Raw genomic sequence first — 19,954 nt, 5'->3', positions numbered from 1 at the left:
CAGATCCACTTTCACAAACATTTCTTGCTGACATTATAAGGAATGAGGCACTTGGAAGCACTGAAATGGTGCAGAGGTTAGAGGTTTACAAAATGCCTCCCTCACTACTGCCCTGAAACAAGGTTTAAGAGCATACCCATTGTACAGATGACGAAACTGAGGCTTCGGTCATGAGACGAAGTGTCTGACTGAGTAGGGATCTGCTACCAATGAAGATGAGCCGTCTCCTTCCCCAGCCTGTGGTGGGGATGAGGAATATGTGGCCTGTGGAGAAACTCCCCAAGTCCATGAATGGGGGGGGGGGAGGCTGGGGATCCTACGAGACAGGACAGGGACCAGCTGCTGACACGTGGAGGAAGGAGCCTTCAACGAAATGGCCCCGGGAAAGAAGGGACTGAGGGGCTGCCTTTGGGGGGGGAGGGGAAGGCAGGGGGGCGGGGCAAAGAGACCGGGGACAACGCCAGACTTTGAGCGCAGGAGATCAAACTTCAGAGGAGGGAAGGGGGGGCGGTTCCCAGGAGGTCCCGCCCACACTTGGGCATCCCACCCCCTACTGCCTAGAGCTGGCCGCGGACAGGTCCCGCCCACTTCCTGGGCCCCTGGCTCCCGAAGGGGCGGAGCCTCTGCCCGGTTTGGGGCGGGGCCGGGGTGCGGGCCCTGGTCTCCCACCCCACCGCAGAGTTTCCTCCCTCCCCGCGTCTCCCTCGGTGGGTGCACTCGCGCCCCAGCGCACACGCACAGCCCCCTCTGGCGCGGTGCCGGGGGGCCCGTCCTCGGGCCAGGACCCCCGCCCCCGCAGCCATTTTGCTCAGGCTACGGGCACGGCGGGCCCAGGTCAGTGCTTGGGGGGAGGGCGGAAGGCTCCTCGATCTCCCCCCTTCCCCAGCGAGCCGGCGGGCGGGCCGCGGACCTCCCTTGACCTTGATAATGACTCCTCCCCGCCGCGCCCCTTCCGCTCCCCCAACTTCCCGCCTCGCTTTGTGGTTCCAGGCTCCCCCGGAAAGACGCGGACCGGGACGGGAGTGGGGGTGGGGCACATTCCGAGAAAACCTCGGAGCCCCTCTCGGAGTTGGGCAGGAAGAGACTTCGGGAGGGGCAGCTCGGCCTTCGGCCGTCCGAGGCCGTTGGGACCGACCTTCCCCTTTACTGCTCGGGAAACTGAGGCCCTGGGAGGCGGAGGGTCTTAAACGGCTGGTGTCTGAAATGGGATTTGAACCCAGGCCTCAGGCGCAGGTCGGCTAACACCTCAGGGAAGAGAGGACCAGACCTGAGAGAGACCCCAGAGATCAAAGACCGCTCAAAGGTCCCTTAAGCATGGGCAGTGGGCAAGCTGGCCTGGGCCTGGGCTAGGACAAAAACAAGAGGCTAGGGCCTTCCATTATATCTGAGGAAACACACAGAGAGCTAGATACAAACTGGCTACAATGTATCCGGAAGGAGCCAGTCCCCTTTAGCAGCCCGCTGAGCCCGGAGCTGGGCTTGGAAGGGAGCAGGGCCTTCTGGGACTCCAGAGAAGGGCCAGCCTGTGCACGGTCACTGAGGTGACCTGGGAATGTCCCTGACAGGACTATCAAGCTGGCCTGGGGCCTGAAAGCAGAAGATTGCAAGTAGAGTTTAAACGTTTGTGACATCCCCCCAAAGGCTTATTTGGGGAAAGCACAAGGCACCGGAAGGGCGCCCTGGGTCCTAAGCCACAGAGCCTGTTGGGCCTGCTGGGGAAGGTCTGTAGATGTCTCAAGGTAATTGGGAGCAGGAAGCAGCCTGGTCTGATCACTGTGACCTCTGAGTGAAGTTTGGCCTGGACAGGAGAGAGAGCGAGACTGGAGGCCACCACAGGGGAGGGGTGCAGAGGGGCCATGGGCGGGGCTGAAGGTGGGTAGTGGGACTTGGCCAGTGGGGCAAGGGTTTGTCTCTGGGGGTAAGAAGAGGAGTGAGAGAGGACAGCCAAGCTGAGGGGAGCCCCTGGCAGAAATGGGAAGAAGGAAGAAGGTGAGTTTAGGACTCATAGTGTGGACACAGCTCATCCCAGGAGGGCTTGGAGCATTTATTGCTCAAGCCCTGAGGCTGAGGGCTGTAGTCATCCATGGGGTCAGGGCACCTGGCCTGGGCTCAAACAGTCCTGGGCTCACAGGCCATGGAGGCCTTTAAGGAGGAGGAGGCCAAGGCCTGGGGAGAGGATGTCACCTGTCCAGGGTCACAGGCCCAGCCAGGATCAGGACCCGACTTGGGCCCATGTCTCCAGGGCTCATTCTGTTGGGCCGCCTTCTACTCCCTCCCCCTAAACTGAGTTGTGTCCATTTGTGGGTGGCCCCTAGCCACGGAGAGGGAGGGGTGCCATCTCACCCAAGCATCCGTCCCTTCACAGGGCTCCAAGGTGCCATGCTGCCCACGCTGCGCCTGGCCAGCAGGCAGCACGGCCCCTGGGGAGGGAATGGCCCCCTGAACCCAGAGGAGGCCGCTCGCCACGCCCTGTCCAGTGCCAATGAACTGCGCTGCCGACAATTGCTGGAGGCCACCACAGCCAGATACCGCCATCGGGAGGCCTCGGCGGCCGTGCTGGTGCCCCTGTGCTCTGTGCACGGAGAAGCCTCCCTGCTCTACACACTTCGCTCCAGCCGCCTCATAGGGAAGCACAGAGGGGATGTCAGGTGGGTGGGCGCAGGGAGCCAAGGCCAGTCTTGGCCACACACTTTCCCAAGTTGCAGGAGTTTTTTGGCAGGCTGGCCCCCACCCTAGCTACCCTGAAGCCCTGGGGGGGCCTGGTGGCACTTAGGAGTCAGGTCCCTGGGTTTGGGGTTCACCTATCTGGGTGAGTTACTTCCCTCTTCCAGGCCTCAAGGGTCCCTTCTGTAAAATGGGAGGATTGGAGTGGATGGGGGCTAAGGACTCTTCCACCTCTAACATCCTGTGATTGGTCTGAAGTCCTGCTCAGATGCTTAATTGTGGCTTGGAGGGTCCCTTTCTAGGTGAACTGTGCCCCCAGTGAGCCTTGGATCTCCCCCAAGCCCACCACAGCTCTTTGGACACAGTAGACACTTGAAAAACTTTTGTCAGTGTAGTTGTACCAGGCCTGAATTCAGAGGCCAGGGCCAGCAGCAGCAGATGGGGTGTCCATTGTTATGGGCCTAGCCCACCTCAGGTTCCAGGGGAGAGGCTGCCCTTGAGTTTGGGTCTGAGTTGATGGAAGACACACATACATGGAAACATAGAACATGGGATGTTAGATCTGGGGGGAACATTAGAACATGGAATGCCAGAGCTGAGGACTTAGAACATAGAATGTCAGAGAACCAGGAGAGGCCTTAGAATGTAAAATGTCAGAGAAGGGTTTATAACATGGAATGCTGGAGCTGAGAAGGGCCTGAGAATGCCAAGGATCAGAATTGGGAGGGACCGTGGAACCTAGAACATTAGAACTGGTGGAGCCCCCTGTACGTAGAACATAGAAGCAAGGGGCTTCTGATGCTGGGAAGGACCAGGCCAAGTCTAGGGTGGGAGATGCTATTGCCCTGCCTTTCCCAGGCTCGCCTCCCTGGTGATTCGTTCTTGGCCCGTCCGCAGTGCCCTGTATTTCCCCAGAGCTTGTTGCCCTCAGCACGAGGGGCATTGGATGGAGGGTCTTTCTCATGTTTTTCTTTTTTTTTTTTTTAAGCAATTGGGGTTAAGTAACTTGCTCAAGGTTACACAGCCAGGTGTTTCTGGGTGGGTGCTGAGTATCTGAGCCCGGATTTGATCCCCAGGTTATCCTGACACTGGAGCCGGTGCTCTTACTCGATGTACTACCTGGCCGCCCACCTTTCTCATGTTTTTGTGCTTCAGTTTCCCAGGGGGCAAGTGTGACCCTCAGGACCAAGATATTGTCGACACAGCTCTCCGGGAAACAAGGGAAGAGTTAGGCCTTCCCGTCCAGGAGGAGAACGTGTGGGGTATCATGAAGCCAGTGAATGACCAGGTAAGGGCTGAACCCCAGGTCGTGAGGCTGCCTCAGTCTCTCCACTCCAGAGGTGTGAGCACCTGCACTGAGCCAAGTGAAGTCTGAGGGAGCAGCCCCTGCCCCACCCAGGAGGGGGGCTGTACTCTGTCCTTCCATGGGTTCAAATCCTGCCTCAGGCACAGTGTGACCTTGGACAAGTCACTTCACTGCTGCTTGCCTCAGTTCCCTTTTCTAGAAGATGAATTTCAGGGTCCCTTCCTGATCCAAATGTGGGATCGTTCTTGTTCTGCTTACAGAGAAACTCCATCGTTGTCCCAGTCATTGCCCAGGTGGGGCCCCTGGAGTCTCTGGACCTCACACCTAGTCCACAGGAGGTGAGTGAGCTGAGGCCTCCCCAAGCCTGGCCCTACCCTGTACACACCCTGATGCAAGCATCTGCCGAGTGTGAGCCCTGGGCTTAGCCCCAAACATGATAGAAGGTCCAGTACCTGCTCTCATGGGGCTTACACTTGCCCAGAATGAAAGCAGCTCTGTGCTGGGCAGCATGAGGAGAGCCTTCCTAGGCTTCCAGCTCTCCCAGAGTGGAATGGCCTGCCATGGGAGGGATGGCTTAGGCTAGCTGGCCTCGAAGGGACCTTCTGCTTTCGTAGTTCTGTGGACTGACTTCTGCTTCAGACCTCCAGTGACAGGGAGCTCACTACCTTCCAAGGCAGCCCGTTTCCACTTTGGGACAGTTAGGTTTAATTCAACAGGCATGTATTAGGCACTTCCTGTGTACAAAGCTCCCTTACTTGTTGGGATATTGAGCCAGAATCTGCCATCCACAAATGAGCACTAGACAGAGTATTAGGCAGTACGTGCAGCCCAATTGTGGATCCTTCTCAGGAGGGCCCAAGGGGCTGGGGGCTGTAATGGTCCTCACAGAGACCTTTCCTACCAGGTGGATGATGTCTTCACCCTGCCGCTGGCCCACCTGCTCCACCCCCGGAATCAGGGCTACACTCACTTCTGCCATCAGGGCCGGTACAGCTACACCATGCCCATATTCCTGCATGGCCCCTACCGCATCTGGGGCCTCACGGCCATCTTCACAGAGCTCACGCTGGAGATGCTGGTGCCTGGGACTTACCACCGCATAGCCCGTCTTGCCGGGCAACAGAAGAGAGGAGAGACCAGGACGTAGAGAGCAGAAAGTTCAGCTGGGGGCACTAAAAAGAGTCCACAGGGGCCACTGAGGACTTTGCCTTCGCACCTAATTGAAGGACTGAGCCAGCTGGGGAATCCAATCCGGTACAGTGGGGGCTCTTTGTCCTTCCAAGTCAGCCACAAGCCAGGTTTTCACTCAGATCAGAGGAAGCCAGAGGTTGAGTCTGTACCAGCATAAGCTGCTGTGGGAGGTAGCCAGAGCCCTCACTCAGAAGGATGGGGGAACGCCTCCCTCTCATCTCCTGGGTTGGGTGGCTGCAGAGCTCGGACCAACCTCACCGTCTCTGCTGGACCCTGCTTGCAATTCCTGGAGTACAAGCTCCTTGTCCTGACTCCGTGACTTTGTATGGATTGTCTGTGGCATTGTGTCACCCGTCAGGATTTCAGCTTCTTTAGGGCAGGGCCCACTTTTTGCCTTACTTTGTATCTTAGTGCATAGCACAGTGAGTTGGACACATAGCAAGCACTTACCAGATGTTTGTTGGCTGACTGACTGACTGACTCTGGAGACCTATCCCTCCATCTAGAAAACAACCAAGTTGACTCCGCCTCGGTTCAGTGTAATAAAGGCTGCCTTCTTTGATCTGAAAAGTTGTCTCTGGCTCATTCCCCAGTAGAATGGAAACTCCCTGAGGGGAAGGACTGTGTTTTGTCCAGTCTTTGTATCCCCAGGGTCTTGCCCCAGCAGGTACTTAATACCTGTAGGTATTCCTTGGGTTGGATTCCCGACCTCACCAGCCCAAACAGACATGCACCAAGTATTCCAAATGAAACAAATTGGACCTGGATCAGCTTGACCCCCAGGGTTGGAAGGTCATCTAGCGATCAGGAATTTCATTGCACAATCACCGAGCAGGGAGCATCCAGGCTCTGCAGGGAGGGGCAGCCACCCATTCCTCTTTGGGACAGCTCACTGGTGTCCTCTCCGAGATCTTTTTCAGACATACTGTCCAAGCATACTTCCAAGCATTTGTACTTGTGTAGAGTTGGGTTTTTTTAACCCAAGGGCATAAGACTATTTCTATATTATACCTTGTTCAATTTGGTCCATTCTAGACTATTGAGAACTTTCCTGTTTCATTCATCAAGCATGATAGTTATCCCTCCTACCTTTGTGTCTTTTGAAAATTTGATAAACATTCCCTCCACACTTTTTATCCAAATCTTTGAATAAAATAGTGACTGGAGTGAGCCCCCTTTAGACCATAAACATCAGAATCTAATATTAGAAAAAGTAAAGACCAAAGAACTAGTGATTACTTAATAGACACAGAAAGAAATTTATATACTGCCAAGCTGTAAATAGCACCTTTACAAAAATTAACTGTATATTAAGTCATAAAGATCTAGTATGTCAAAAAGCAGAGATATTAAACATCATTTACTGACCACTTTTTGTCAAATGTTTTTCAGAAACCCAAGTCTGCCTTGTCCGCAGCACTCCCCTGATCTGCCTCTCAAGTAATCACCCTGGCCCAAAGAAATGAGATCAGTCTGACATGACCTTTTCTTGATGAAGTCCTGCTAGCTCCTGAGAGATTACAACCTGTCTTTTCAAACGCTCAGAAGACAACCCTTTAATAATAAATGCATTCTAGATGTAGAATGATGTCAGGGTACAAAGTCAAGTGCACCAGACTACAGTTTGAATAATCTCTTTGCCTTTCTTGAAAATTGAAACACCTTTCTTTCTCTTGTCCCACAATACCTGTTTTCCGTGGTCTTTCAAAAGCCTCTGACGTTGAGGGGCAGAGGACCTAAGTTCAAACCTGGCCTCAGACACTTGACAGTATAGCTGTGATATCCTGGGCAAGTCCATTAACTCTGATTACCTAAAACAAACCAAAAAACACTTAAGGTTCAGCCTTAGTTTTTTCAGTAGTCTGGGATGCAGAGTGCTCAAACTAAATATTCTCATGCCATTTACCTCTTGAGGTTTTAAGTTCCTATTTGCCATTTTTGTCCTATCCTTCTCTGACTAAAGATTTTCCCGTTTCATGGAGAAAATGGAGACCAAAAGGCAGATTTCAGAAAAACCCGGAAAGACTTACATGAACTGATGCTGAGTGAAGTGAGCAGAGCCAGGGGAATGCTGTACACAGTAACAGCTGCACTGTGTGAAGACGGACTTTGATAGACTTAACTCTTCTCAGCAATGCCAGGATCTGAGACTATTTCCAAAAGACTCATGATGGAAAATGGTCTGAATACAGATTGAAGCCTACAATTTTCTCTTTTTTTGTTTGTTTTCTCCTTCTTGTGTTTTTTCTCTTTTATTCTGATTCTTCTTTCACAGCATGCCTAATGTAGAAATGTCTCATATGATTATACATGTAGAGCCTATATCAGATTACTTGCAGTCTTAGGGGAGGGGGAAGGAAAGGGAGGGAGAGAAAAATTTGGAACTCAAAATCCTATAAAAGTGAATTTTGAAGACTCTCTTTACATGGAATTGGAAAAAATAAAATACTATTAAGTTGGGGGGGATTTTTAAAAAAAGATGCGTGGAAAATGAAGGCTAATTGTAATGAAAAAAGAAAGAAAAGACGCAAAATCGGGTTGAATTGTACCTTTTCTCTACTGTCTGTTATTGTCCACTCCACCCTGAGCAGCAATCCTCTTTTTCCTCTGATCCCCCTCTTGTCCCCAGCCTCGTTTTCCTAAAGCTTCACCCTCTCCTGCCTGTATTCTGGCAGGATCACGCCTGGCTTATATGCAGCTGGGGTCCTCTGTCACATACTTGTGTGACATGTTCTAGAGTCTCCTTCCTATCTTGGTCAACCTCCTGTGGACAGGCTTAAGCTTGCCAATATCTTCCTAATAGAAGGTACCTCCCAAATATGAGGGGATGCCAGCAAAGGACATTGCAGATGCTAGCTCTGTAGCAATGCTTTCCCTCCAGGGACCTTCTCCATCATCCCCCACATTCAATCAGTTGCCAAGTCTGGTTGATTCTTCCTCCAAATCTCACATCCTTTCCCTTCTCTACTCACACAATCACTACCCTAAGCCTCGTCACCTCTCACCCAGGCCTCCTCACTGTCCTTCCTGCCCCTTCCTCCCTTTTCTGATTCACCTTCCTCCCAGCTGCCAACTTGATATTCCTAAGATGATCTGATCATGCCCCCACCCTGCCTAAGAAGCCTCAGTGTACCCTGCTGCCTCAGGACTCTCCAGACTGGTTCCACATTGCACCATGCACTTTCCTGGTCAGCCAGACTGCCTTATAGGTGAGGGAACTGAGGCTCAGAAGGGTTCGGTGATGTGCCACGGTCTCTGAGTGTGAGAGGGATCATAGACTCAGAACTTACATTCATCATTTTACCGGACCAACAATAGAGATCAGCTTCTGCTGGCAGAAATAAAACTCCCAAGACCCATCTGCATGAGCTCCTGGGAACAGTGAGGCCGTCACTGCCCTAGGAGAAGAGACTCAGCTCTCTTCTTGAAAGAGAAGGAAAGTGGGGACTTTGAAAGGGGAAAGAGGTGAGCACAGATAGGTAGGTTTGGACAGGGTTTCCGCGACGTGCAATGAGGAGGCAAGGGATGCAAGTGAGAAATGGAGAGATGAGGTGAGCAGCACGTCAGCAGCACCACACCGGTGGTCAGAGCCACCCTTACTACTGGGAGGGGGGGGGGCTAAACCCTGCAGAAGCCACCCAGCACCCAGAGGAGGGAGACCTGAAACTGTGTGTTTGCCAGGAGCCCTCTCTCCTTACCTCTCCTCCTGCCCAGGGAGGGTGAGGACCCATTCCCACACTTGCCTCCATTCTCCAAAGCAATGCCAGATCAGCCCAAGCAGCTCCTAATTTGTATGTATTTCATTACTGTGCATGGCCAGTGATAGGAAATACATGGGCTGTGAACACAGACTCTCTTTTCAGTGTTAGGGTCCTGTCGCAGCTGGGAGCTCTGCAGTGGAATGAAAGTGAATCTTACTGATTCTATATAAGCAGGGGGAAATAGGAAGCTGGGATTTTCCCTTGACAAAAGCACAAGATTTAAGGGTTGGAAGGAAGCTTCGAGAGTTGTCAGGAGCTGCCTCCCAGCAGGGAGTTTTTGCTTTCCCCTTGTTCTCTTCTGGCAGGTTCCAAGGGGCCCATCTGATGTGAAGGGACAGCTGTTGTGTCAGAGGCAGGATTTGAACCCAGGCCAGCCCTCACCCAGAGGCCCAGGCCCAGAAAACACAAAGGACTTGCAGGAATAAGGAGAGGGACCATAAAACGTTTCCAGTAGCCCATCATAGTCATTCTGCTCCCCAAGGAAGATGGAGACGAGTTTGTATGAAGGCAGAACACACACTTCACTTTGGTCTCCAGTGTGCCACATCCAAGGGGAGACACCTTTAGCTTGGGGCGGGAAAAGAGGCTTCTCGGGAGAGAAGAGTTCGGCTTCCAGGGCCATTCTTGATTGTTGGTATTTGTTCCGCCATTTTAGTCACGTCTGTCTCTTTGTGATTCCATTTTAGGATTTTCTTGGCAAAGATACTGGAGTGGTTTTGCCATTTGCCATTTCCTTCTATGACTTATTTTATTGATGAGGAAACTGAGACACCGGGGTGAAGTGACTTACCCAGGGTCACACAATTAGGAACTGTCTGAGGTCAGATTTGAACTCAGGAAAATGAGTCTTCCTGACTCCAGATCTGGTGCTCTATCCATTGTGCCACAATAAAAACAAGGTTCATTCTTGGAACTTCTAGACTAAAGAGGGCCTTGCTTTGACTGACTATCAGAGATCTGGCCCTTGGGAATCTCTTGGATGTTGCACTTCTGAGATACAAGTGAAATATGTGTTCTGCGTTTGTACAAACCTGTCTCCATCTTCCTTGCGGAGCAGAATGACTATGATGGGCTACTGGAAATGTTTTATGGCCCCTCTCCTTATTCCTGCAAGTCCTTTGTGTCTTGAGAATTTTCTAGGCCCAAGTCTCTGGTTGAGGGCTGGCCTGGGTTCAAAGGAGATAGAATGGTTGGTCAATGGAGCAGGTGAGGTACACAAATACAGAAGCTGATGAGCACAGTATCCTCATGCTTCATAAGTCCAAAGATCCCAACCACCGGGGCAAGCATTCGCGATGCAACAAAACATTCTGGGAAGATTGGGAAGTGGTCTGGCAGAAGCTAGGTCTAGACCAACATCTCATGCCATGCGCCAAAATCAACTCAGAAGTGCATGGCTTGGACATAAATGGCAACATCACAGACAAATTTGGAAGCATGGATGAAATTTCCGGTCAGATCTATGGATAAGGGAAGCGTTTGGATCATTTGGATTATATCAAATTAAAAAGGTTCTGCACAAACAAACCAATGCAGCTAAAATTTGAAGAAAACTGGAAAAAATCTGCAGCAAATTTATTTCATAAAAGTCTCATTTCTAAGATATGTAGGGAACTGAATCAAATTTACAAGAGCTGGAAACAATCCCCTCATTGATAAATAGGATCAAAGGATAGGAATAGGCAGTTTTCAGAGAAAGAAATCCAAGCTGTCAATAGTCATATAAAAAATGCTCAAAGTCACTGATGATTAGAGAAATGCAAACCAAAACAACTCTAAGGTACCACCTCATGCCCATCAGATGACAGAAAAGGAAGGGTCTATGGGAAAACAGGTAGACTAATGCACTGTTGGTGGTGTGGGAACTAGTCCAACCATTCTGGAAAACAATTTGGAACTGTGCTCAACAGGCTGTTAAACTGTGCACACACTTGGACCCAGCAATACCGCTGCTAGGGCTACACCCCAGAGAAATCAGCAAAAGAGGAAAAGGACCCACAAATACTTCTAGCAGCTCCTCTTGGGGTAACAAAGAATTGGAAACCGAGGGGTCGCTTGCCAACTGGCAGATGGATGAGCAAATTATGGTATAAAAAAGTGATGGAATTCTACCGTGCTGTCAGAAGTGATTAAGGGGACGGTTTCTGGACCACCTGGGAAGTCTGTATGAACTGATGCAGAGGAGAGTGAGCAGAACCAGGAGAACAATTCACACAGAAACAGCAAGATTGTAAAGATAATCAACTGTGAAAGACTCAGTAACTGATCAATGCAAGGATCCACACAATTCCAAGGAACTCAAATGAAAACTCTTGGAGGCAGCATGATGTAGTGGGATAAACACTGAATGTGGAGTCTGGGGACCTGGGTTCCAGTTTCAGCTCAGTCCCCTCTTCCCTGTATAGCCTTGGTCCTCAGTTTTCCCATCTGTAAAATGAAGGGGTTGGACTAGCCGGTCTCTGAGATGCCTTCCAGCTTTAGAGCTGAGTTTATGAACCCATGATCTCTTTAAAAAGTTTTTTTTTTTTAGTTTTTAATATTCACTTTTATAAGATTTTGAGTTCTAAATCCCCCCTCCTTCCCTTCTCCTTCCCCATGACGGCGTGCAATCTGATATGGGCTATACACACACAATCATGTTAAACATATTTCCACATTAGTCACGTGAAAGACGAGTCAGAAGAAAAGGGAAAAACCACGAGAAAGGCAAAACAAAACCCAAAGAGAGCAAACATCTGCTTCGCTCTGCATTCAGACTCCATGGCGCTTCTCTGACTGTGGAGCGCATTTTCCATCAGGAGTCTTCTGGAGCTGTCTTAGAGCCTTGCACTCTGGCTGTGTAACTTCTCCTGGTCCTGCTCACTTCACTTAGCATCAGTTTATGCAAGTCTTCCCGGGTTCTCTGAACCTGTGGTCTTGAAATTCTACACAAATGTGAGGAAGGAATCATGAACAGGTCTGGAGAATTCCCCGGGCCCCTCTTCCGTCGACTCTCCCCATATCTTGTATGTTGTCTCCCCAGTTAGAATGTGATGGCAGGGAGGCTGGTGTTTGCCTTTCTCTGTATCTCCGGCGTTAACACAGTGCCGGGCACATGATAAAAACTTGATAAAGACATTGACTGACGGGGCTGCATCCAGCCCTAGCACCTCAGACCACGGCTGTGTGACTGTGGCTCTCTCCCAGGAACCCCCAGCTTGCCAACAGGTGTTGTGAAGGGTGGGCCTGGCCTGGTTCCAACCCTCATCCCCAAAGCCTGGCTAAGTGGATGCACAAGGCAGCCCCTTGGGTCCAGGTTGGACCCCACACTGTCTCCTGATCACCTTGGAAAGGAGGGATCCAGAACAGAGAAGATTCCAGGAGGGGGCCAGGCTCTGATGGGAGCCTTGCAGTAGGAGAGTGTGAAGGGACAGGAAAAGTATTCAGAATAGGAAGGCCCAGCCCCCAAGAAACCCTAGGAAGAAGCCCTAGCAGAAACCAAGGGCATTCGTAGAACATGGTACCTACAGCAATGGGCTTGCTGAGCTGACAGGCTGACAAGCAGCCAGGAAAGAGTGAGGGGCTTGAAAAGGGGAAGGGGGGGAAACCAAGTCACCCACTCCAGCCCTATTCTGTCTTGCTTTGTTCTCCCAGTCCTTCCTCCTCTGCCCCTCCAGGCTTCCTGTCCCCCTCTCCTTTCCATTTCTCACCTTTGTTGGCAGTTAGCAAGAATAAATTACTTTTTAAAAATATCTCCATTTCACAGGGGATCAAGTCAGAGGTGTTTGGGGGAGGGAAGGTCCCAGACCACCTAGGGGCGGAGGCTCAGAGTAGGCTCTGAAAAGAGAAGAGGGAACTGGGGGGAGGGGCAGAAGGGAGGGAGGGGCCTGAGAGCTTCAAGCAAAGTCCTCTCCGGCAGACCCCAAGTGACAACATCCTCTGATGCAGTCCTCAGATCACCTGTGTGTGTCACGTATGGGGGTGTAAGTTTGTGTGATGGGAAGCAGGGGGGTTAGGAGAGATGTCTAGGGAAGGGAACGGGGCTCCTGGGCTCTGTCCTAGGCAAGGTCTCTCCCAGGGTGTTCTGTGAGTGTGTGTCCGTATGTGTGTCAGCATCAGTGTGATAGCGGTCGTGACTCTGGGGTCATCACTTTGGGTGTGATCAGTGGCTGTATGAGGTGGGGCGGGTGGTACACAGTCGGTGGGTAGCAATGTCTCTGCGCCTATCAGATGCTGTTGGTGCATTGGGACGGGGGGAGGAGACGGTACTTGTGTCTTAGTGTGTCTCAGTCTGTGTGTGTGTGTGTCTGGACGCGTGTATCCCCGTGGCGCTGCGCCGGAGGACACGAGGCGGTCATAGACATACACAGTCCAGGCTGGAAGCGGGGTAGGAGACAGACACGCAGCAGCGGCGGTGGTCGCCGTTGTGCTGGTGCCAGCAGTACAGGCAGCTGTTCGGGCGTCGGTCCCGGACCGGAGCCCATAGGCAATTGGTCCAGTCCTGTGTTTGCCGGTCAGTCCGAGGGCCAGGTGAGTGCTCCCGCCCCACTTGCCCCCAGCAGCCCCGGGACACAGAGGAGAGCGCACTCCTACGATCTCCCCAGGAGACCCCAGAAGCCCCTGACCTGGAATCTATCTCAGACCCTCAGGCGGGAAAGTCCCACCCAGGACAGCATCCTCCCAAACTAGGGGCAGAACCCCCAGCCTCTCTGAACACTAGACCTCCCCCTTCCAGATACTCCATTGGGGGAGAGACCCCTAACTGCTGCCCACCTGTGCATCCCTGGGTTAGCCCTCCACTGAGACCTCCCAACCTTCCCTCCCACTGCAGTCCAAGAGACTGCCCTCTAAGAAAGACCTCTCCCCAGAAAGGAGACTTCCCCTCCACAAGGTCACCCCAACAGACCCCCCCAGCCAAAATATAAACATATAAGCCTTTGCCAATAGGATGGCCCACCCTCCATAACAGACCAGAACACAACCTTACCTGGGATCTGGTCTTCCCCTGCCCAAAATGCACCTGCCCCCAGTGCCCAGAGCCCAGTTCCCTGCCCCACCCCTAGCTGTAGTTGAGCTGACAAGCTGAAACAACTTAAACTCCCTACAGGGGAGTCTGTGTCCCTGCCAGCCAGCACCTGTGCCTGACACAAAGCCCCAAGGCTCCTGTCCTCCTGAAGGGGCTCCCCAGGGACCCTGAGAGGCTCTCCTCTAGTTAAGCCTGCTAGGCTCAGGGTCCACTCCAGAGCACTCCCTTCTGTCTAGTCCTGGACCTTTCCCACCAAGTTGACCCCTCCCCTTTGTCCAGCCTTCTTGCCGTTGGCTTCTCTCCTCTGACCCCCTCTTCACATTGACCTTGCCCGGGTCCTGCTCATTCCCCTTGACCGTTCCCCTGTGTTTGGTCCCCTTCCTCAAGTGGACCCCTCCCCTTTGTCCAGCCTAGCTACCACTGACCTCTCCCCTCTATCTGGCCCCCTCTTCACATTTACCCTCTCCTGTGTCCAGTCCTCACCTCACACCAGGACGTCCCTGACCTTCCCCCAACCCTCTTAGGAGACCTTCTGGCCATGGCTGGCGCCCGAGGGGAGAAGGTCACCATGCAGGAGCATATGGCCATCAACGTGAGCCCCGGTCCTATCCGCCCCATCCGCCAGATCTCTGACTACTTCCCCCACTTCTACCCCTTTGCCCCTGCCCTGCTCCGGCCCCGGCCAGCCCCTCTGCCTGCACTCCCCAATGGGCCAGCCCCAGAGACAGCCTTGAGCAGCCCAGTGGAGGAAGCCCAGACCCCAACAGCAAAGGCTGGAGTCTCTCAGCTTCCCCAATGCCTGGAGGAGCAGGACGGAGACTCAGATGAGACCAGTGAGTGCTCAGACCCAGGGGTCTGCTAGGAGGCGGAAAGGGAGGAGGGGGGAGGGGAAGGGAGCCACATCACTCTGCCCTCCCTCACCCTTGTGTGCCTGAGAAAGGGCTGGCAAGAAGCTCCCGCCCTAGCCAGGTACCTGGCGAGAAGGGGGGCTCAGAGAGCAGCGCCTTAAATGGGTCTGACATTTCTAACACATATCCAACCCATGAACCCACCTGTGTTGGAGCTCCTAGACAGCTGGGTGCCGGCAAGCACCAGAGGGCTCGCTCGCGCGCGCGCGCGCGCACACACACACACACACACACACACACACACACAGCTGCTGCCATCTGGAGCTGCGTCAGGGCTGTGGAAGAGAGAAGGTGACCCTACTTTGGGCCCTCCATTCATTTTGGTCCCTCTGGCGTGGGGGCAACGTCAGCAGAACCAAGGCTGGAGGTCACATGGATGTGAGGAGCTGAACATGAGGAAGATCCTGGGGACCCCCACCCCCTCTCTGCTGCCATGTAGGAATGGCCAGGGCAGGTGTGGGCACTGGGCTAGGCTACCCCTCATCTTCTGGTGGCCTTTCACATTCTGACCTAAGCCAAAGGCCAAGGCCTTGGCCAGCCCCCAGTCAGTCAATAAACATTGGTACAAGTGTGTCCTATGTGCCAGGCACTGTGCCAAACACTGGACAGACATGGAGACGTCTGAAGAGCTGATCATTTAACAAGAGAGATAACATGCAAACAGTCCCGTCCAGACCGGCTACAGACCGGACACAGAAGCAGCAGCGATCCCTGAGGTTCGGGGGGAGGGCACTAGCCTTGGGAGGAGTGAGAAAGGCTTCTGGAGAAGGTGGGCCTTCAGCTGGGACTCCAAGGAGGCAGGAGGGCCGGGGCCTCACAGACCGGCCCCTCTCCCTCCCCAGCCGCCCTGGGTTCCCTTGAATTCACCCTCCTTTTGGACCAGCAGAACTGCGTCCTGCACTGCACAATCCATCGGGCCAAGGTGAGAGGGTGGGACCTCAGCACCCCCCCCAACCTCGCCCCCCAACCCAGAAGGCCCCCCTCTGAGACTTCGGCCATCTCTCCGTTCTCCAGGGTCTGAAACCCTTGGACTCAGGCTCCATCGACACCTTCGTGAAGGCAAATCTGTTGCCAGGAACAAGCAAGGTAAATGCCAGGGAAGGTCTGGGAGGGTGGGGCTTAGGGCTGGGGAAGGGGGGAGCCGGAGGGGACCCCCCCAAGGGCTTCATTGTCGAGGAGAGGAAGCTAAGGACCAGAAAGGGGACAGACACACGAGTGAGAGGTGGTGCCAGGTCCTCTGGGGCTGGTGGAGTGCACAGAGGGAGCCTGGTGGGGAGAGAGACTAGGTCTAGGGGACTGGACTTTTCCCAGCTGCCTCCTCTCATCTGCCACCCTGCCCTTGCCTGCAAGAAATGTACAGGATGTCAGGGAGACAAGCCTGGTGGCTACAGAATGACTGCTGACCCATGAAGGTCCCTCCTAACAAAAATGCCGTAGTCACCTGCCTCAGAGCACATTTCAGGGGGCTGGCTGTCACTGCTTGAGATCAGAGAAGGCTGAGGGCAGCTAGGTGGCAGTGCAGTGAACAGAGCTCGGCTGAGACTCAGGATGAGTCAGGAAGATTCATCTTCATGAGTTCAAATCCCACCTCAGAAATTTACTAGCTGTGTGACCCTGGACAAGTCACTTCACCTTGTTTGTCTCAGTTTCCTCATCTGTCAAATGAGCTGGAGAAGGAAATGGCCAGATTAAAAGGCCCTTGCTCCCTGGAAGGAAAACTCTGGCCAACACTAAGAAGCAGATACAAAGACAAAGACTGAAGCTGAAGCTCAGATACTTTGACCACATAATGAGAAGATGGGGCTCATTGGAAAAGCCCCTGATGTCAGGAAAGGTTGAAGGCAAAAGGAAAAGGGGATGGCAGAGGATGAGATGGATGGTGTCATGGAAGACGTGACTGGAGAACATGACAGGGAAGGCTTCCTGGAGGAGGTGGAGTTGGAAGTGATTTTGTGGAGGAGGCAAAAGGATGCTCCAGGTGGAGGCCACGGCGTAGGCAAAGGCATGAATGTGGGAAGAACTATGGTGAAGTGAAAGCAGGGGCAGCTGAGGTTGGATGGGGTCTAGAACGCTAGAGAAAGGATTTTGGATTTGTCCTGTTGGAAAGAGGGAGCCTTTAAAGGTTCTTGGGCAAGGATGTGCAATAATAATAATAGCTTCAAATTTTAATAGCATTTCCAGATTTTAGAGACCTTTCGTAGGTAGAAAGCACATGTTATTATCCCCGTTTTACATACGAGGAAACGGAGGCTTTGAGAGGCAGGATTGGACCCAGGTCCTCATCTCCACACTCAGACCCTTCCCACTGTGCCACAGTGTTTGAGGAAGTGACCAGACAGAAAGAGCAGTTAGGAGACTGTCGTGATGGTCCAGACAAGACACCACTGCTGGGGGCCTCGAGGGGAACACGAGGGAAGAACAGAGGGACGTGGGGATGGGGAGTGAACATGCCTGGGCTGACCTTTACAGACAGGAAACAGCACAAGCTCCCACTCTGAACCACAGAAAACCTGCGTGTGCCCTGCTACACACAGGCTGCCCAGGGCCTCCCACGAACCAGCCAGAGGGCAGGCACAATGCAGTAGTTGGGGTGGGGAGCTTCCTGGGCCTCCTGAGAGGCTCCCCTTCTCAGCCATCCTGTCCTCCCCACCCCAGGCAAGTCAGCTTCGCACCCGAACAGTGCGGGGCAGCCGGGGGCCACGCTGGGATGAAACACTCACCTATCATGGCTTCACCTGCCAGGATGCCGGACGCAAGACTCTGCGGTGAGCCCCCTGCCCTTGTTCTCTGCCTGGGGGCCCCAGGTCTGCTGTCAGTCATCTTGCAGTCTTTCTGCTTGAGAGGCATGCTTCTCCCAGGCACAACTTTAGATGGTGCCCCCTTACACTGGCCCATGATAGGCAGCCAAGCTGCAATACACTCATGTCAACCAAAGCTGGCACATGAGCCTCGCCATCAGGAACAGGTGGGAGAAGGGTGACCAGAAGGGAAGGTGGGCTGGTCCTGGGGCAATCTGTGGGCTCCAGCATGAAGAATGAGCCCCTGGCGTTGGTGGGGAGGGCTGAGGGAAAGTCCTGGCCATCCCTCACAAGCCGTGCTCCATAAGGAAACGGTATCTGTGAAGCACTGTGTAAACCTCAGCGGGTGCTAAGCAAGCTGGATCTGGCCGAGGCCCGTCAGCCTAGCAGGGCTGTGAGCTTCCCAAGCTCCACAGGGCTCACTGCCATGGAGTGCCTGGGGGAGGAGGTGCTCCAGAGGCCACCCGAGGGCTTTGGCAGCAGTGACCGGGGATGGAAACATGAGGAGACCACGCCCCTGCCCTCACCGGGCTTTGGTCAGCCTAGGAGGGCCAGTGAGACAGGAAAGCCCCCTCTCAACTGCAGAAATCGGTACACCAGATTTAGGTGTGAGGGCACCATGTAAATGCCAGGGGCCAAGGTAGCTAGACTCTCCCCAAAGTACAACCTCACTCAGAGCTGTAACTAGGGTGAGGCGATCAGAACGCTTCTCCAGGGCGCCAAAATGTACAGAGGGCACTGGCAGCATTTTTAGTCCTTCAGATGCATAGAAAGCTTCAGATTAAAAAGAATAATTAGTTAAACTAGGAAGCTACTAGATGGCCCTTCCTGCGCCTCCCTGAACCTAGGCAGCTTCCTAGAGCCCAGCCTCCCCGGGCTCCTAGGCCTCCATTCTTCCTCCCTTCTTCAGCTCCCTGTCAACAGCTGAATTGAACACAAGGTCATGTCCTTTGCTCCAGGTGCAGAATCCCCATTAGGGCTTGACTTCGAAGTCCTAGCACTGAGAAGTCTGGGAGCTGGAGAGATGGGGGACAGAGAACATTGGGATAGATGGGCTAGGAGACAAGTGTGGAAATGGGGGTGTGGGTGGGGAGCTGGGCAAAGGAAGGGTCCTTAGCCCTGGGAGAGGGACTAGAGACTGGGCAGACGCTGGACAAAGCTGAGCAGTGACAGGACCCGGGATCTGGGACCAGGCTGTGTGTGTGTGAGGAGTCCCGCCTGCGGAGGCGGGCAGAGCCCCTGGGTGAGCTGCGAGTGCCCCTGAAGAAGCTGGTGCCCAACCTGACCCGGAGCTTCAACATCTGCCTGGAGAAGAGGCGCCTGGTGAGACGGCCTGGGGCTGCAGGATGAGGCTGGGGCAGGGGCAGGGAGACATCTGAGATGAGTTTGGGGAGATGGGTGCGGGCCCCAGGACTGACACTTCTGCCCTCTGTGTTTTCAGACCAAGAGGCCCAGCAGCCTGGACACTGCCCGGGGCATGTCCCTGTATGAAGAGGTAGGTCCACTGAGGCTGGAGCTCCCTATCTACCTTCACAGAATCCTGTCGTTCTGGGGTTTCTGTGAGCAGAGGCCAGGATGCACCAGCGTCAGGCCCCCCATCAGCTAATTCTATTTTGGGTAGAAGCTTTGGGGCCTTCTTTGGCTTCCTTCCTGATGCTAATCACTTGGACGTGGTCTCTCTGATGAATCTCCTGGTGTCACTGAAAGGCTGCACCCAGAGGGACAGCTGGGGAAAGGCGGGGGCGAGGGCAGAATGAAAAGGGAGAGGATGAGGGCACCCGAGGATAGGGACCCCATGACACCCAAGCAGTTCTACAGTTAGGACGCCAGCATCAGCAAGGAATAGGGGCTTGTCGGGGCTGCAGTGGCAGGGGTGACTGGGTGTAAAAGTCAGGTGCTATATTCTCTGGGGTGCGCTGTGCAGAGTGGGGAGGCTAGGGACAAAGAAAGGAGGAGTCGGGGTCTCTTAGAGGGCTACCAGACCTCAGGGAGCAGACAGAAGGAATGTGGGGGCTACCCTCCAAGCCCACACCAAACTCTCTCACCTCACAGCTCCAGGGCCTTCTGATGGGCAGACCCAGTCTGAGCCAGACCAGAGAACAGGGCCTGTCCAAATGCATTCCCCTCATTCCCATCCTGTGTCCTACAGGCTTTGGGCAGGGGACCCTCAGCTAGACCAGGGCTTAAAGGCAACAGAATGTTAACACTGACAGGGCCCTTAGGACAGGGAGTGTCAGAGCTGGGAGGGGCCTTAGAACAGGGGGTGTCAGAGCTGGGAGGGGCCTTAGAACAGGGGGTGTCAGAGCTGGGAGGGGCCTTAG

General features: G+C 53.6%; 2 protein-coding genes across 6 annotated transcripts in view; both read left to right on the top strand.

Moving 5' to 3' along the window:
* Positions 1 to 697: 697 nt before the first annotated feature.
* Positions 698 to 7,367, top strand: NUDT8 (nudix hydrolase 8). Of its 5 annotated transcripts, XM_069066506.1 has the most exons (6): positions 698 to 834; positions 1,566 to 1,739; positions 2,366 to 2,648; positions 3,820 to 3,952; positions 4,231 to 4,308; positions 4,875 to 5,731. In XM_069066506.1, the coding sequence occupies exons 2-6, from the start codon at positions 1,730 to 1,732 to the stop codon at positions 5,115 to 5,117; spliced, it is 747 nt and encodes a 248-aa protein (XP_068922607.1). In that variant the 5' UTR covers positions 698 to 834; positions 1,566 to 1,729; the 3' UTR covers positions 5,118 to 5,731. The 5 variants fall into 5 exon arrangements, with proteins under 5 accessions (XP_068922607.1, XP_068922608.1, XP_068922610.1 ...); XM_069066507.1 differs by lacking the exon at positions 1,566 to 1,739 and having other exon boundaries at positions 703 to 834; XM_069066509.1 differs by lacking the exons at positions 698 to 834; positions 4,875 to 5,731 and adding an exon at positions 7,125 to 7,367 and having other exon boundaries at positions 954 to 1,739.
* A 5,467-nt stretch (positions 7,368 to 12,834) lies between these two features.
* The window catches only part of LOC138144927 (double C2-like domain-containing protein gamma), an 8,966-nt gene continuing 1,846 nt past the window's right edge, over positions 12,835 to 19,954 (top strand). Inside the window, exons 1-7 of the mRNA XM_069066503.1 lie at positions 12,835 to 13,431; positions 14,452 to 14,760; positions 15,678 to 15,757; positions 15,850 to 15,921; positions 17,491 to 17,600; positions 18,827 to 18,956; positions 19,075 to 19,128. Coding sequence (XP_068922604.1) covers positions 14,466 to 14,760; positions 15,678 to 15,757; positions 15,850 to 15,921; positions 17,491 to 17,600; positions 18,827 to 18,956; positions 19,075 to 19,128 — 741 coding nt within the window. The 5' untranslated portion in view covers positions 12,835 to 13,431; positions 14,452 to 14,465. The remainder of the gene's footprint in view (positions 13,432 to 14,451; positions 14,761 to 15,677; positions 15,758 to 15,849; positions 15,922 to 17,490; positions 17,601 to 18,826; positions 18,957 to 19,074; positions 19,129 to 19,954) is intronic.

This window comes from Petaurus breviceps, unplaced genomic scaffold (genome assembly GCF_028583685.1).
Source record: "Petaurus breviceps papuanus isolate PSGF00001 unplaced genomic scaffold, PetGlider_PUasm1.0 90721, whole genome shotgun sequence".
Classification (NCBI taxonomy): domain Eukaryota; kingdom Metazoa; phylum Chordata; class Mammalia; order Diprotodontia; family Petauridae; genus Petaurus; species Petaurus breviceps.
This window is presented reverse-complemented; position numbering and strand designations above follow the sequence as displayed.

Coding starts and splice junctions, on each gene's coding strand:
- NUDT8 (XM_069066506.1), top strand. Junction 3,953..4,230: donor TGAAGCCAGTGAATGACCAG/GTAAGGGCTGAA, acceptor TTCTGCTTACAG/AGAAACTCCATCGTTGTCCC. Junction 4,309..4,874: donor TCACACCTAGTCCACAGGAG/GTGAGTGAGCTG, acceptor CTTTCCTACCAG/GTGGATGATGTCTTCACCCT.